Source organism: Aquila chrysaetos, chromosome 24 (genome assembly GCF_900496995.4).
Source record: "Aquila chrysaetos chrysaetos chromosome 24, bAquChr1.4, whole genome shotgun sequence".
NCBI classification, from domain to species: Eukaryota; Metazoa; Chordata; class Aves; order Accipitriformes; family Accipitridae; genus Aquila; species Aquila chrysaetos.
The window spans coordinates 15230222-15243382 of NC_044027.1; the positions used below are offsets into that span (position 1 = coordinate 15230222).

The window sequence follows — 13161 nt, forward strand, 5'->3', positions numbered from 1 at the left end:
GCTTTGAGCTCCCCTGCCCCCAGAGGAAGGTATGATCAAACACCACAGTTATTCAAAGTAGGTTTTAGCAACTATTTTGCTCTTACTTAAATCAGCCCCAAGAGCTAATGCGTCAGTGCAGTAGCTCACACTCTAAGTCTGTCACCCTGAGCTAAACAGCACCCAGCAGCAGTTGGGAAATAATGAACTGCTTTCTCCTCAGCATTAGAGATGTACCACTGAACTGTAGTGATCACTACCAGGTAACAAACCTTTACCAATTTCCAGTGTTGAAAAGACTATAGGGATGACAGTGCAGACTGCATTTTTCTTTTTTTAAAAAGTGGTTTGTCATTTTTTGTTTTTTTTTTGTTTTTGTTTTTTTTTTTTTTCTTCAATAAAGCTTCAGCCATTATAGAACTAAAGCTAACAGTTCTGGGAAGAAAGAACTGTTGAGTATAAGATCATTTCCAGAAGTTCCTTTCCGTATCTTTGTGCTGGCGTAGTGCAAGTAGCACAAATACCTTTTACATAAAGTGGTCATTTCTGCTCACTGTTGGTTCATTTGTTTATTAGCCAAAGTAACACACCCACAAGCAACACAGCCAGACCCTGGTTTTAGAAAACTAGCAAATATGAAAAAGTTCCTCTTAATAGTACTCCCCCCACCCCATTGTTAAAATTACACCACAGGTCCAGACTGAAGAAGGATACCACAAGGACATTTTCAAAGGCCCAACCAGCACTCCATTTCAGAATTATTTTTTTTCCAGAAACTCCATGTTGCTGCAGTACCACTTATCTGGGGTTAGCAACAGAAACTGGGATGTCACTGTTTATACTTGTAACCTCTTGTCTGCTCTCTTTAGAAAACCAGACATTCTTGAGTTTAAACCGCCTGAGCGCAAGGCAAGCGCTTTGACCCTGTCTGAGGGTAGAAGCATGTCCAGAGCTGTTTGTACCACCAGAAGGAGGGTCTTGCAATTCACAGCTTTCCCCCTTGCTGATCTTACCACCCAGCTCTGGAAGTGGACGGATTCTGCACAGCAGAATCTGCAACCAGCAGTACAGAAATGCCCTAAAAGACATTAATACTGACAAGGTCAGGTTTCTGTTTCCATGAGCAACTCAATCCAGTTGGAGCTCACACATTCATTAACTGTGGTAAAGGAGACTATTTGGGTACAAAAAAATAATCATACAGTGTAGCAAGGTTTGGGAACTTAGAAAGGAATAAATTAGGAACCAGAATCACACAACTTCTTGGGCCTGACCCCCTGATGAACTGCAAGTTCCCATTTGTCCCAGACAGTCTCTGTTTCATCTCCATCTCAGGAGAGATTCCTCTACAGGTCAATCCTTCTGCCCTCATATGCTACAACAGGCTAAAAAGGAGGCTGGCCAGCAGGACAGCAATGCCAGAACTCAAGGTGCCAACAAGATGAAGAGTAAGGACTGCACCTGCTTGTTAACAGGGTGTGAGCTAGTCTTAGATAAAGAGACTGGTTTTTTCTTTTGACAAAACAGGCAGATAATTTTCCTGCTAAGGAAGATCATCATCAGGGAAATGGGGTATCTTGCTAATCACCTAGTAGTGCCTAATCTTCAGGGGAGACTTTAGCATTAGATCTCATTTTGAAAATTAAAAAAAGGCAAGTAGCACTGCCTTCAACTAGTTCATGAAGTAACATCGTACCTCCAGACATGGCAGGGAGGAAAGGGAGGGGTTTTGGAGGGGAGAGGGGCAGTAGGCCAACTCCTTCCTCTCCCCTCTGCGAGAAGTTTCACACCGGTATCCCCTCCGCTGCTAGGATGATTTAAAGGGCACTTCACCAACCATTCTGTTGAAGTCCTTTTCCAAAGTTGTCTTCAGTGTTGGCCTGGACCAGAGGCAAATCCTTCAGACACGGACAGGTCAGTGCGGACGGCTGCTGGACTCCAGGTGGGAGCGTTTGCCGGCCGCTAGCACGCTGCTGCTCTCCGTTTGTTCAGGGAATGGGCGCTTGTAGGTCCGACCGTGTCCGTTCATTGCCCCTCGCTGCCACTTGCAGATGTCTCCGTTCAGGATGTCTTGAATGTGCTGCACTATAAGGTTTATAGCAACTGCAGAGAGGAACAGGAAAAAAAGGACACGCAGGCTTTCTTGGCTGAGCTATCTAGAAAATGTGGAGCATCCAGCCCTGTTCAACTCAAGTTTTAACAACAAGCCCTTAAATGAAACTATGCCTGCCCTCTGCAGCAAGGTCAGACCTCAACAGAAACCAGCAACTGCAGAACCAGCTTTAACACCGGTGTCCTGCTCTGCATCCCCAATCGCCCATTGCTTTTTCCAGCCCTCCTCAGGCTGAGCAGCTGGTCATCCCGGTCAGGCTCTGAGCAGCTCCCTCCCCTACAGCCCTCCAGCAAAACACCTTTCCTTAGAAGCATGCAAACCAGGCAGTGGTGTGCCACCTGCTCTCTTCCCAGCCCCAAAGGTGGTCTCCCCAGAGAAATCAGACAGAGAACCGAACTCCCTTTTACCCATGTTATCAACTCCTCGGGGGATGATCACATCTGCATACTTCTTTGTCTGCAAAACAGTAACGGTGGTGGAGACTGTTAATGGGAAAAGCCAGCTTTATTCTAGGAAGAAGCTACCAAACGCCAGAAAGCTGGGGGCAAAGATGGAGGCATTTCTGTGCTCTGGGGCTGCAAGTTAAAGCTCTCGGTCGTGGTCACACCTAAATGAACTGAGAAGTCGTATTGGCTAACGTGCACTGGATTTAAGGTCAGGGATTGTTCTGACTGTCCCTTTGCAGTGAATCGCAAAGTAGAAGCAGGAGGTCAAGCGTGGAGTACTTGCTTTTACACTTCTGAAGAGTACGCTGCCTTCCAATGGGTCACCCGCTTCGGGGCTGAGGTCTGTTTGCTAAGAGCTGGTTCTAATCAGCATTTCACAAGCCATTGCTAAATATCTACCAAGAGCCAAGGTACCCAATGCGCATGTGAAATTCCTTCCTGCCTCTGATGACATTTTATTGATCTCTGCCACCACAGAGCCCCTGGGTTTTTTTCCCCCTGCTACTTATAAAAAGGCTGGCTAATTCAGCATTTCTAATGACCACTTTTACAATCCCAGAATTGCTTTGATCTAGAGCAAGAGGCGCCTGAGCTGGCCTTTTCCATCTTATTTAATCCACATACCAAATTTTGTTCTCAAAGGGTTTTTTGCAAATTAATTTGATTACATGAGCACCTAAATTGGCCCCACATTATACAGTGTAGCAAGCAGATGCTATAATGGTCTGCCCTGGGTTTTCACCAGCGTTCCCTGTTGAGAGAGTCTGCTGGAAACCAAGCTCTTCTTTCTTCCCGCAAGAATAAATGCGGAGTGGGAGTGTTTCAGTCAAAGGGACCTATGCTAAAATAGCCATGGCAGCAAGCAGTGAGAAAATGTGTGCAGCCTCTAGGGATTTCCATGGTGCTTTGCAAGCAGAAAGAACCAACCATTTAAGTTCCTTAAACAAGCAGCTTGTAATGGTTAAATAGATGAGGCAGAGGGGAGAGGGTGGGATTCATGAAATACGAGTATCAAAAACCACCACTGCTGCATCTACAGTGCAGCTAATCCCCAGGAGACCCTGCTCCTTCTCTTCCTCCCCAAAGCCCCCCCCCCCCCCCCCCCAATCAAATTAGTGAAACATTTGGTACCGGTAAGCAGAACTCCTCAAAGGCAGGCTTGACAAATGTGGTGTACTGGGTGAGGATCTGCTCAAGGTCTCTCCCGCGTTTCATATCTCGCAGAACTGGGACGGGAAGATAAACTCTGTGAGATTTACCACATGGCCAAGGATGGATAAGGAATACGAGCAGGCTGACGCTGCCCGTGACGGCAGAGCATTAGTACCTCTGCGGGACAGCCGGACGTCAGAATCCGTGTCAACAAAGAGCCGGAGATGGAACATGTCCCGAATGTCTTGGTTGTAGAAAACCAGGATCCCCTCGAAGAGAACAACGTCAGCGGGATAGACCACCGTTGTCTCTGCCAGCCTGCCAGGAAAAAACACCCAGCGCACATTGTTCAATGGGTCTCGCACTGCAGTCCGGCAGTCCGTCCCCAGGCCCAGCTGGGGACACCCACATACGCAGCCCAAGACTTCGCACAAAACTGAAACCTACCTAGAATGCGTCACGAAGTCATAGGTCGGTACCTCAACAGTTTTGCCCTCAACAATATTTTTCAGGGTTGTATGCATCAGATCGTTATCAAAAGCATCTGCAAGAGGAAGGTTTAAAGAGAAAGATGTTCGGATGCTGGTATAGCAAATGTTCAGCTCAGATTTTCTAGGCCCGAAGGAAAAGCTCTCTGGCTAGTCCTGTACCGGGGAAAAAGGAACTTAGGCTTTTTTCTTTCCTACCAGGAGCAATCCAACACTCCCTGCCCAAGCTAGGACTGCTATACTTGGTTACGGAGATAAGGAAGAGAGAATTTGCTGTTTACAAGCAACTACAATACCAAGAAATTAAGAACCCGAATATGAAGCTAGAAATTGTGTAATTTTACCAAACCACTTGGTAATTGTATAATTTTGTGCAGCTCTTGGCCTGTTAGCTAAGAGTAATTTAGAAAACCTCAGACATCTTTAATGCTTTTCAAAAGCACTTGCTGGCTAGCCTACAGCAGGCTCTAGACTTCAGCCAAGGGCAGATCGTTGTCCCGTTTGCAATCCATAGCGCTCCCTGAGCAGGGAGAACAGCTGTTTGCGCGGACAAGGAATATCAGGAAAGGATTTGGGGAACGATGCGCTTTGTCACAGAGCCTCTCAACAGCCGAGGATGAGGAGACGGAGCAGCGTGCGAGCCGGAACGCTCTCCAACTCTCTCCCGCATCGCTCTCTGCGAGGATGCGCTAAAACAGCAGTCACCACCCGCAGCAGCGTGTCTTTCGCGACAGCAACGCAGACACGTGAAAGACAAACAGGTGTTTTGGTGGGAGAAAGAGCATTTCTGTTATCCGGCACTTCTCATTTCCTACAGGCCCTCGTAGCAAACCCCAGCTGCTCTCCAACCGCTACCTCAACCGCATTACAGATGGGAAGGGGGAGGAAAAAGGCAGCCAGGGTTTCTTTGGGCCCCCCCCCCCGGCAGCTGCCTCACCCGGGTGGTCGAAGTTGTACTGTCCCTTCAGCGCCTTGGCCTGCTGCTCGGCGGTCAGCACCTTGTAGAAGCTGTCCTGGCTGAGGATGAGCACCTTCCGCTGCCGGCGGTCCACCTCGTTCTGCCCCAGCAGCTCCATGATCTTCTCGCACACTGTGGACTGGGAGGGGATGGGGGGCTCAGGCGGAGCGGGAGGACCGCCGACCCCAAGCCCAGCCTTGCCCCGCCGGGCAGCCGGGGACCGACACCCCCCCACCACACACCCACCACACACACCACACACCGACCCTCCCGCCGGGGCGGGAGCCCGAGCCCGCCCCGGCACGCTGAGGCCGGCACCGGCGAGCACCGCTCAGCTCCCCCTCGGGCCCGATCCCTGTCAGAACCGGCGGCGGTGCCGGTGTCTCACCTTGCCGCTGGCGGTGCCGCCGCTGACGCCGATGAGGAAAGGCTTCGGGTGCGGCCGCTCCGGTTCGGCTCCGCCGGCGGAGGCCATGGCGGGACGCGCTGCCGCGGGGGATGACGGGAGGTGTAGTCCGGCGGGGGGGGGGGACACGTGACGGGGCGGAGCCAAGTGGCGGGGAGGGGCCGGGGCCGGCGGGGAGGGGCCGGGGCCGGCGGGGAGGGGCCGGGGCCGGCGGGGAGGGGGCGGGGCCGGCGGGGAGGGGGCGGGGCGGGCGGGGAGGGGCCGGGGCCGGCGGGAAGGGGGCGGAGCCGGCGGGGAGGGGGCGGGGCCGGCGGGGAGGGGGCGGGGCCGGCGGCGGCGGCCACACGTGCGCTGAGCGCGTCCGGTCTCAGCCCCCGCGGGGCCGCGTCCCGGTGGACGGACAGCGATAACGGCCTTAGATAGGCGCGTGCACGGGCACCCACCCACCCAACCCGCGCGGGCGGGCGGCCGTAGGCCCGTGACGAACGCGGTACAGACGCAGAAAGGCGAAGCCGGTTCCGAAGGCAGGACCGGGAAACGTTTAAGGCCGTCGGAACAGCAAATCCGTGTTCGTGCGAGACACGTACACGCGGGGCGGGGGAACACAAGCTACACGTCCGGCCGCAGGCGACGGGTCCAGCTAAAACGTTTTGTATATAAAATAAAATAAAGACGAATCACGCGTTTCTACACCAAAAAAAACCCCAAACCCTCCTCGTTTGGCTCCCCCCGCCCCCGAGCCCCGTGGGTGGCCGTACCGGGTGCGGCCCCCGCCCGCGCAGGGCCCTGGGCAAACAGCCGGTCAATGATTAACGCGCCCGGCGCTGCGCTCCCGGCCGCCGGTGCGGGGCCGGGCGGGGACCGGGGGCCGTAGCGGGTTGCGGGGGGGGGGGGGGGGCGGTCCCCGAGCCTCCGGCAGGGGGGGAGCCCGCGGGCACCGACGTGAGTGGGGTCGGGGCCGTGGGGGTGGCGAAAGGGCGGGGGGGGGGGGGGCTCGGCTGCGAGAGGCAGTCCCAGCCCGAAACGCGACCCTAATTGCGGGGGGGGGGGGGGCACACACGGTTGGGGTCGGTGGGCCGGGGCTGTGCCCGCCCCGTCGCGGCCCCGCAGCCCACGGCCTCCCTGTCCCCGCAGGGCGCTCGGTGGGATGGAGGGCGAGCCGCCGGTCGGGCCCCGGGGCCACGGCCCGGAGCTGGGCGGTGGCAGCGGGGCGGCCGGGGGACCGTCCAGCTCCGGTACCCGCTGGGACCCCCCCACGGGCAACGGGGACGGGCCCGCGGTGGTGGCGGCGGCGGTCAGCAACGCGGCCTTCGAGGGCGACCCGCCGCCCTACTCCCCCCCGGACCCCAAGAGCGTTCATCTCCTCTACCCGCCGTTCCCGGCCGGCTTCTCCCAGCAAGCGCCCGTCGTCTACCAGCCAGGGCGGGGGCCAGGACCATTCCCACCCCAGGGCATCCCACCCGCACCCCTGCCCTACACCACCGTACGTATCCCTCGCCCCGACCGCAGCGGGGTCACCCCTTATCCCCCCTCCCGGGTTTGCGGGGTCCCAAGCGGCACCCCAAACGATGCTTGAGCAGCAAGACCCAAGAGGGGGTACAAGGCCCCGGGGGGGGGGGGCGGTCCTGCAGCTCTAACCACCCCCTGCCCCTCGTCGCAGTATGACGGGCAGCTGAGCACGGGGCCATCGCCCGCCGGCCGCGGGCAGCGCCTGCCCAAGGACTACATGGTGGAGTCGGTGCTGGTGACCGTCTTCTGCTGCCTGCTGACCGGGGTCATCGCCCTCCTCTACTCCCACGAGGTAAGGACGGCGCGGTTCGGATTTACGCAAACCCACCCGGCACCTCGAATCCCCCCTCCTGGCGCTGCGGGTCTCTCCTAACCTCTCCCCTTGGCACCAGACCCGGGCTGCGCTCGACCGTGGGGACGTGGCCCAGGCAAACGTGGCATCCAAAAAGGCCCAGTCGCTGGTCCTCTTCAGCCTCCTCTTCGGGTTGTTCGCCTCCATCAGCTGGGTCATCTACGTCCTGGTGGCCCTGTATCTATGACAGGGACCCCGAGCCCCAGGGACACGGCGTGTGCCGGGGGCTTCTTGCGGCTCACCACGGCCCGGGGGGGGGCACGGGCAGGCGGAGCTGCCGCAGTCCCCGCATGGCATCGCCGGGGCTGCTGCGGGAAACGGGTGACCACAAAGCGTTATCGGGGCCGAGGGGCAGCGTCCGTCCTTCCTGGCGGGGTGAGGAGCCGCTCCGGAGCCACGCGTGCCTTCGCCTGCCCGCTCTCAGCCCCGCGGGCTGGAGGAACCCGGACCAAAGCGACGGCGGTGCTGCGTCCCGCTGGAGCCGGCTCTGAGCAAGGAGCCGTGTCAGAGCAGCGGCACCATGTCCGGCATCAGGCTCTGCTGCGGGATGTTGAACCCCGTTACCACGGACTGTCGCTTGGAGGTGTCAAATGGGACTCTGGCGCAGAGGGAGCGTCTTGTAGAACTGGGGCTGGAGCAAATGGCCAAGGCGTAACGGAGGGGCCAAGGCGTGCAGCCGCTCTGATCTGGGCGTGCAAGAAGCCCTCACTGGTCTTTAATAATGTGAGAAGATATAAACCCATGTATTTAGCCTCTACGGTAATTTTGCACACACAAATACACACACATGCTGTATCGCCACCTTCTTGCTGCTTCCAGATTGAAATAAAATACAGGTGTAGCCAAAGCTTCTGTTTTCTCTGCACACCAAGGACCTCCCCTCCCCGCCCCGTGGCTTTTGTCCACCACAAAATTCAGGCTAAGTTCTGCTGTCATCGGTCAAATCAGGGTTTCCTCCAAAAGCAGGTGGGTGCCGGGGCTCCAGCCCAAGCAGGACCCCGGGGAGACCCCAGGGAAGGGGAGCCCGCGCGGGGCCGTGCTGGGGATGCAGCAGCCCCAGGTGTGGGGGTGCCGCTCGCAGAGCCGCTGCAGGGAAGGGGAAAACAAGCCGCTGGGTCTTCCAAAGGCTGCTCGGATGAGCCGAGCGGGGATGTCAGCCTGCCCCGCGCCAGGCCCCGGCTCTGCTCACGGCCACGCTCCCGTCTCGTCTCCCACGGGGCTGCCACAGACCCCGCAGCCCCCTCGCGCTTTGCCGGGCCGGTGGGATGCGGCACCGCGGTCCAGCCCCGGCGAGCGAGCCGGGGGGTACGTGCTCGGTTAGCGTCTGGGCATCCTCCTCCCGAGCTGGCCGATGCCAATTATTTCCAGAGGAATTTTGAACCCCGTCCAGGACTGAAATAGCGCGGGAGCGTGCTCGGCCGCCCAGGCCACCGCAGGGGTTATTTATAGCCCTCGGCCGCCCGGCATGCGGCCGCCGTTCGGGCTGGGCTGTGGCCAGGCACACGCCTGCCTACGTGTGTTTTGGGGAACCGAGACCCCCCCCAACACGGGGGACATCAGTGCCCAGAGGAAGGTGACAGGAGCAGACATCCCCTCCCAAATGTAGGGCTTGTACCGGGGCGAGACCATCTCGACGGAGGTAAGGAAGAGATTTATAGGGGAAAGGGCCAAGGGCAGAGGAAAACACCAAAGGGCACATGAGAAAACACGAGGCCACACCAGCGCCAGAAGTGGATTCGATTGTCACTTTAATCCACAGACTGCTGCATGCACTGTAAACAGGATCATCAGGCGGGTTTGTTATTGGTGTTTATTTGTCTTTTATATAAAAGTTACAGGTCTGAAATGTTTGCAGGAAGATGCCACCATCAGGACTGGGTTAGTGGTAAATATATAATACAACCAAACAGCTGGGGGTGGGCGAGGGGCCTGGGAGCGGGGCAGGGGGCTGGTGACCGGGGGCATCGCTTCTCTTTGCTCCCTGCCCTGCGCAGAGAGGGGATTGAGACCCCCTCCCTCCCCCCAAAAGAGAGGTGACGGTCTCAAGAACGCTGCCTGGCAGACAGGCGAACATGCTCATGGCCAGTCTTGCGAAGGGCTGCTCTTCTGGGCTTCTGCTCCCCAGGGGTGCTGCTCCTGGAGAAGGGGGGGGGTCTCTGGTCAGCAAACCTGAAGCTGCTCTGGGCAAGGAGACCCTTCTTTAGGGTCCTTCCAGCCCTGTGAGCCTGGCCCGAGGTCGGGACACGAGCCAGGAGCCATGGTCGGGACAGCCCGCTCGGCTGGGGATGGCCGCAGAGCGAAGGGGAGAAGCAGAGGAGGAAAGCCGGGGGGGCACGGCCCCACCATGCTGGACGAGGTGCTGCGGCCATGCATATCCCCACTCCCCACGCCGTGGGCTGAGCCTCCGGCTTTCAGGGGGGCTGGCGGAGAGTGGGGAGCGAGACCCCCCGCTTTGGTGCTAGGAGGGATCATGGTTTCAAGTGCAGGGAAGAACCTAGTAACAGCTCCTGCTTGCCAGCGAGAGAGGAGATGAGCATCCCAGCAGGGCTGAAGACAAGGTGCACCCTCCTGCACCTCCGTGGCATCGAGCCCCAGCCATGAACGCTGCACCCCCACAGCCCCCGCACGGGGAAAGCGGAGCGATGGGCTGCGGTTTTAGTGCTCCCACCGCTCACGACACTCCTAGAAACAGCCTGTGCCACAGCACACCGTCCGAGGGAGGTGCTCGGAGCCGGCCGGGGAGAAGCCTGCGCCAGACACGGGGTGTATTTGCCTTTTCACAGTCTCGCCGAGTTGTTTTTTGTTTTTTTTTTTTTTTAAATCTTATTTACAAAGGAAAACACAAGATTACTTCCTGCATGGAAGGCTGGGAAGCCTTTGGGGATTGCAAAAGCCTCAGCTGGACATGCCACAGGGCTCCAATGCCCCTTAGTGCCATAAAAACAAACCGGTTTTGAAATGTTCTGGCTCAGATGCCCCATTTCAGTGCAGGAAGGTCCCCGCTCCTCCCGCTCTGGGGTTGCACAGCATGAACCAGTGTTGGACCCCACGCTCTCCTCCCTCAGAAGACGCCCGAGCGGGCAGGGGGGTCTCTCTGCGCTTCAGCATTTGGCTGCTGAGCGAGTCCTGTGCCTAAATCTTCAGGAAAATAATCGAGCTGGGTACAATCCTACGAATGGGGCAACACTGCTGTCGCTCCCTCCTGCCACCCGTCGGGCAGAGCTGCCGTCTTCAGGGAGCCAGCTAAGACTTTGCAATCTGTTTGTAGAAGGAAGTGCTTGCAACTCTGATTCACCCAGAATAAACAGAAGCTTTAGGAAACAAGGAGTTGCTACTGAGAAATAAGTTAAGGATGCTCTGTGAGACACCCTGTCTGTATTCCTTGCGAGCCGCTACCCTAAAACCGCAGGATTTTGTTAGACGGAACGCTGTAAAAACCTGTGACCACAAGACACGGTGCTGAGAAAGGCCTCGCAAGGCTGCTAAAACCTACAGCGTACGCTCAAACCCACGACCACACTGTAAACCATCGGATGGGGACAGAGGAGGGACGTGAAATGGCCTGGCTGGGGCTGCACTAGGGAGGACACCCTGGGTGGGACACAGAGAGGGGACAGAGGGGCTGAATAAGGCACACCAAACAGATTGGGGTTAACGCTGCGTGTGTGGGAAATGAGACCCCCCCCCTCGCTCTTCCATGCCGGGCTGCCCCTGCCCTGCTGGCTCCGGCACAGCGGGACTGGGGACGGGGATCTGCTGGGGCTCCTGCCAAAGCGTGGATCACGAAGCACAGCACCAAGGGTCAGCCAGACGGGGACCCCCTGAAAAAACCATTTGGCAACAGTGAGAAGAGAGAGGAATGGGGTGGAGGGGACGGGGCAGCTCGGCCGGGCACAGGGCTCCTTCCCGGTCCCCATTTCCAACCCCAGAAATGGACCCACTGGCTCCTTCGCTCGGCTCCTGCACCCGCTCCGCAGCCAGCACCCATGCGGCCGCCCCGAACCTCCGTTCTTCCAGCACTTGGAACAACATTGTCACTGGTTGTGAATTTTATACATACTGTTTTGCACTTTTCTTTTTTTCCTATAAACCCATCGGTATTCAGACATGCATGAAAAAAATCCCCAATGGATTCTAAATACTAATATTTACAGTCTCATATACTACAGCATTTACTGTGCAAAAGCTAGTACCATCACTAAAAGATACGGGTTCACAGGCCAAGTGAACCGCAGTACCTTGGGTAGTCAATGTTTCCAGGGTTCGGAGGGATTACCGTTGCTTAAATAACAAGATCTGAGAGGAGGAGGGGGATACGATGACTGGAGATGGCGGGTCCCTGCCCACATTTTCAGTGCCTCTTCCGTATCTACGACCGGTGCCTTCCTCCCACGAAGAAGGCGCCAGAGATCTGGGGTAAACCGAAGACCCCTGTAAACACAAGCAGCTCTCCGAAAGCAGAGCTCCTCTGGCAGGCAGCGGGAGACTCTTCCATTCTCATCTCCTAGGGATGAACACGTTTCGAGGTGGCATTGCAGGGGAGACTCAAACCCTTGACTTCCACGGCTGCTGCCTGCTGAACACCACTCTGCAGACAAGTTTGTGGGTGCTGAGCTCTTGCTGACCCTCCTTTGTGGATGAAAACAAAAGCCCGGGTACTCCCAGACGCAATCTGCCAGCAAACCAGTAACACGCTTGCATGGGACCCTCCTTCCACAAATCTCTCTCCCCGGGTTTAAAGCTGATTCATGGCACAGAGGGACGGGAGGAGAAGGAGGGCGAGTGCAGCGAGCACCGGCTGATCTCTGCCCTTCACGGCTGACGCGTGCCATCACTTCTTGCCTGCTGCGAGAGCCCGACATTCACACACCCAGGGATCGCTGCCAGCTGGGAGGGAGGGTGCGTCATCCAGTAACAGGTACAAACATTGAACTCCAGTCTCATAGCTGCCCTCGGTGCGTCTGCGGAGCAATTCTCCTCGCTCGCACAACCCCTCCTCCTAGGTTTTCTCTTCTCGGTCTGTTTTCCGCCTCGTAATGTTCCGAGGTTTGATTTTGAGGGACAGTTCCCACAAGGCCTCCTCAGCCAGGTGGTCGCTGAAATCGTTGAAGAATGACACTATGTCGTCATTTCTTTTGATGTCGTAATGTCTGGAAAACCACAGAGTAGGGTGGCAGTTAAACAACGGGCTACCTGGGGACCTCTCCCAGCTTCGAGCCACCCCTGCCCTGCTCTAAGGGACATCCAGCGCTGTGGGGTCTGCATTACCTGAGCCCAATACTTGTGACTGTGGTGTGACACCAAAAAGGGGAAAACCCATCATGCCCATTGCTGAATTGAGGGGAAAAAAAAAAGACCCTATCACACTGAAATCAGCAGTTAGATCTGCTGCCTCTGCTGCAAGACAGCATTGAAGAAAACCCTCCACGAACTAGAGAACATAGGAACCAGCAACAGCAAGACCTGGAGGAAAAACTGTTGTCTGAAAGAGTAGTGGCAAAGCTTCACTGCACTGGATCTCAAAACTAATATAGGAAAAACGTCTTCACAACTTTTAGTCATAGCTAACCTAGAGAGGGAAGGAGCCTGTGACCAGAGCCCTGTCCTTCCCAGGTCTCCTTACATCTCCATCATGATGCTTTGACATTAGACTCCCTTCCCCTTCCACGGGGGCTCCCGTGCCCCAGCCACGACCCCCCACACAAATCCCCACCGTGGTGCCTCGGAGCCAGCTCTGCCCTCCCTGTTGCTGCACTTA

The 13161-nt window shown here is 56.7% G+C and overlaps 3 protein-coding genes across 9 annotated transcripts in view; 1 reads left to right on the top strand and 2 right to left on the bottom strand.

Annotated features, from left to right (window-relative positions):
• Positions 1-533: 533 nt before the first annotated feature.
• On the bottom strand, positions 534-5660 carry UCK1 (uridine-cytidine kinase 1). Its single transcript, XM_030000052.2, has 7 exons — positions 5525-5660; positions 5116-5275; positions 4138-4234; positions 3866-4008; positions 3670-3764; positions 2500-2548; positions 534-2082 (listed from the first exon to the last, which is right to left on the bottom strand). Exons 1-7 carry the CDS (start codon positions 5609-5611, stop codon positions 1895-1897), a joined length of 819 nt encoding a protein of 272 aa, XP_029855912.1. The 5' UTR covers positions 5612-5660; the 3' UTR covers positions 534-1894.
• PRRT1B (proline rich transmembrane protein 1B) lies at positions 5635-8250 on the top strand. Its single transcript, XM_030001213.2, has 5 exons — positions 5635-5646; positions 6417-6484; positions 6677-7025; positions 7203-7343; positions 7444-8250. Exons 1-5 carry the CDS (start codon positions 5635-5637, stop codon positions 7588-7590), a joined length of 717 nt encoding a protein of 238 aa, XP_029857073.2. The 3' UTR covers positions 7591-8250.
• An 884-nt stretch (positions 8251-9134) lies between these two features.
• The window catches only part of RAPGEF1 (Rap guanine nucleotide exchange factor 1), an 89793-nt gene continuing 85766 nt past the window's right edge, over positions 9135-13161 (bottom strand). For all 7 annotated transcript variants that reach the window (XM_030000006.2, XM_030000003.2, XM_030000002.2 and 4 more), the window contains one exon: positions 9135-12553. In XM_030000006.2, coding sequence (XP_029855866.1) covers positions 12403-12553 — 151 coding nt within the window. In that variant the 3' untranslated portion in view covers positions 9135-12402. The remainder of the gene's footprint in view (positions 12554-13161) is intronic.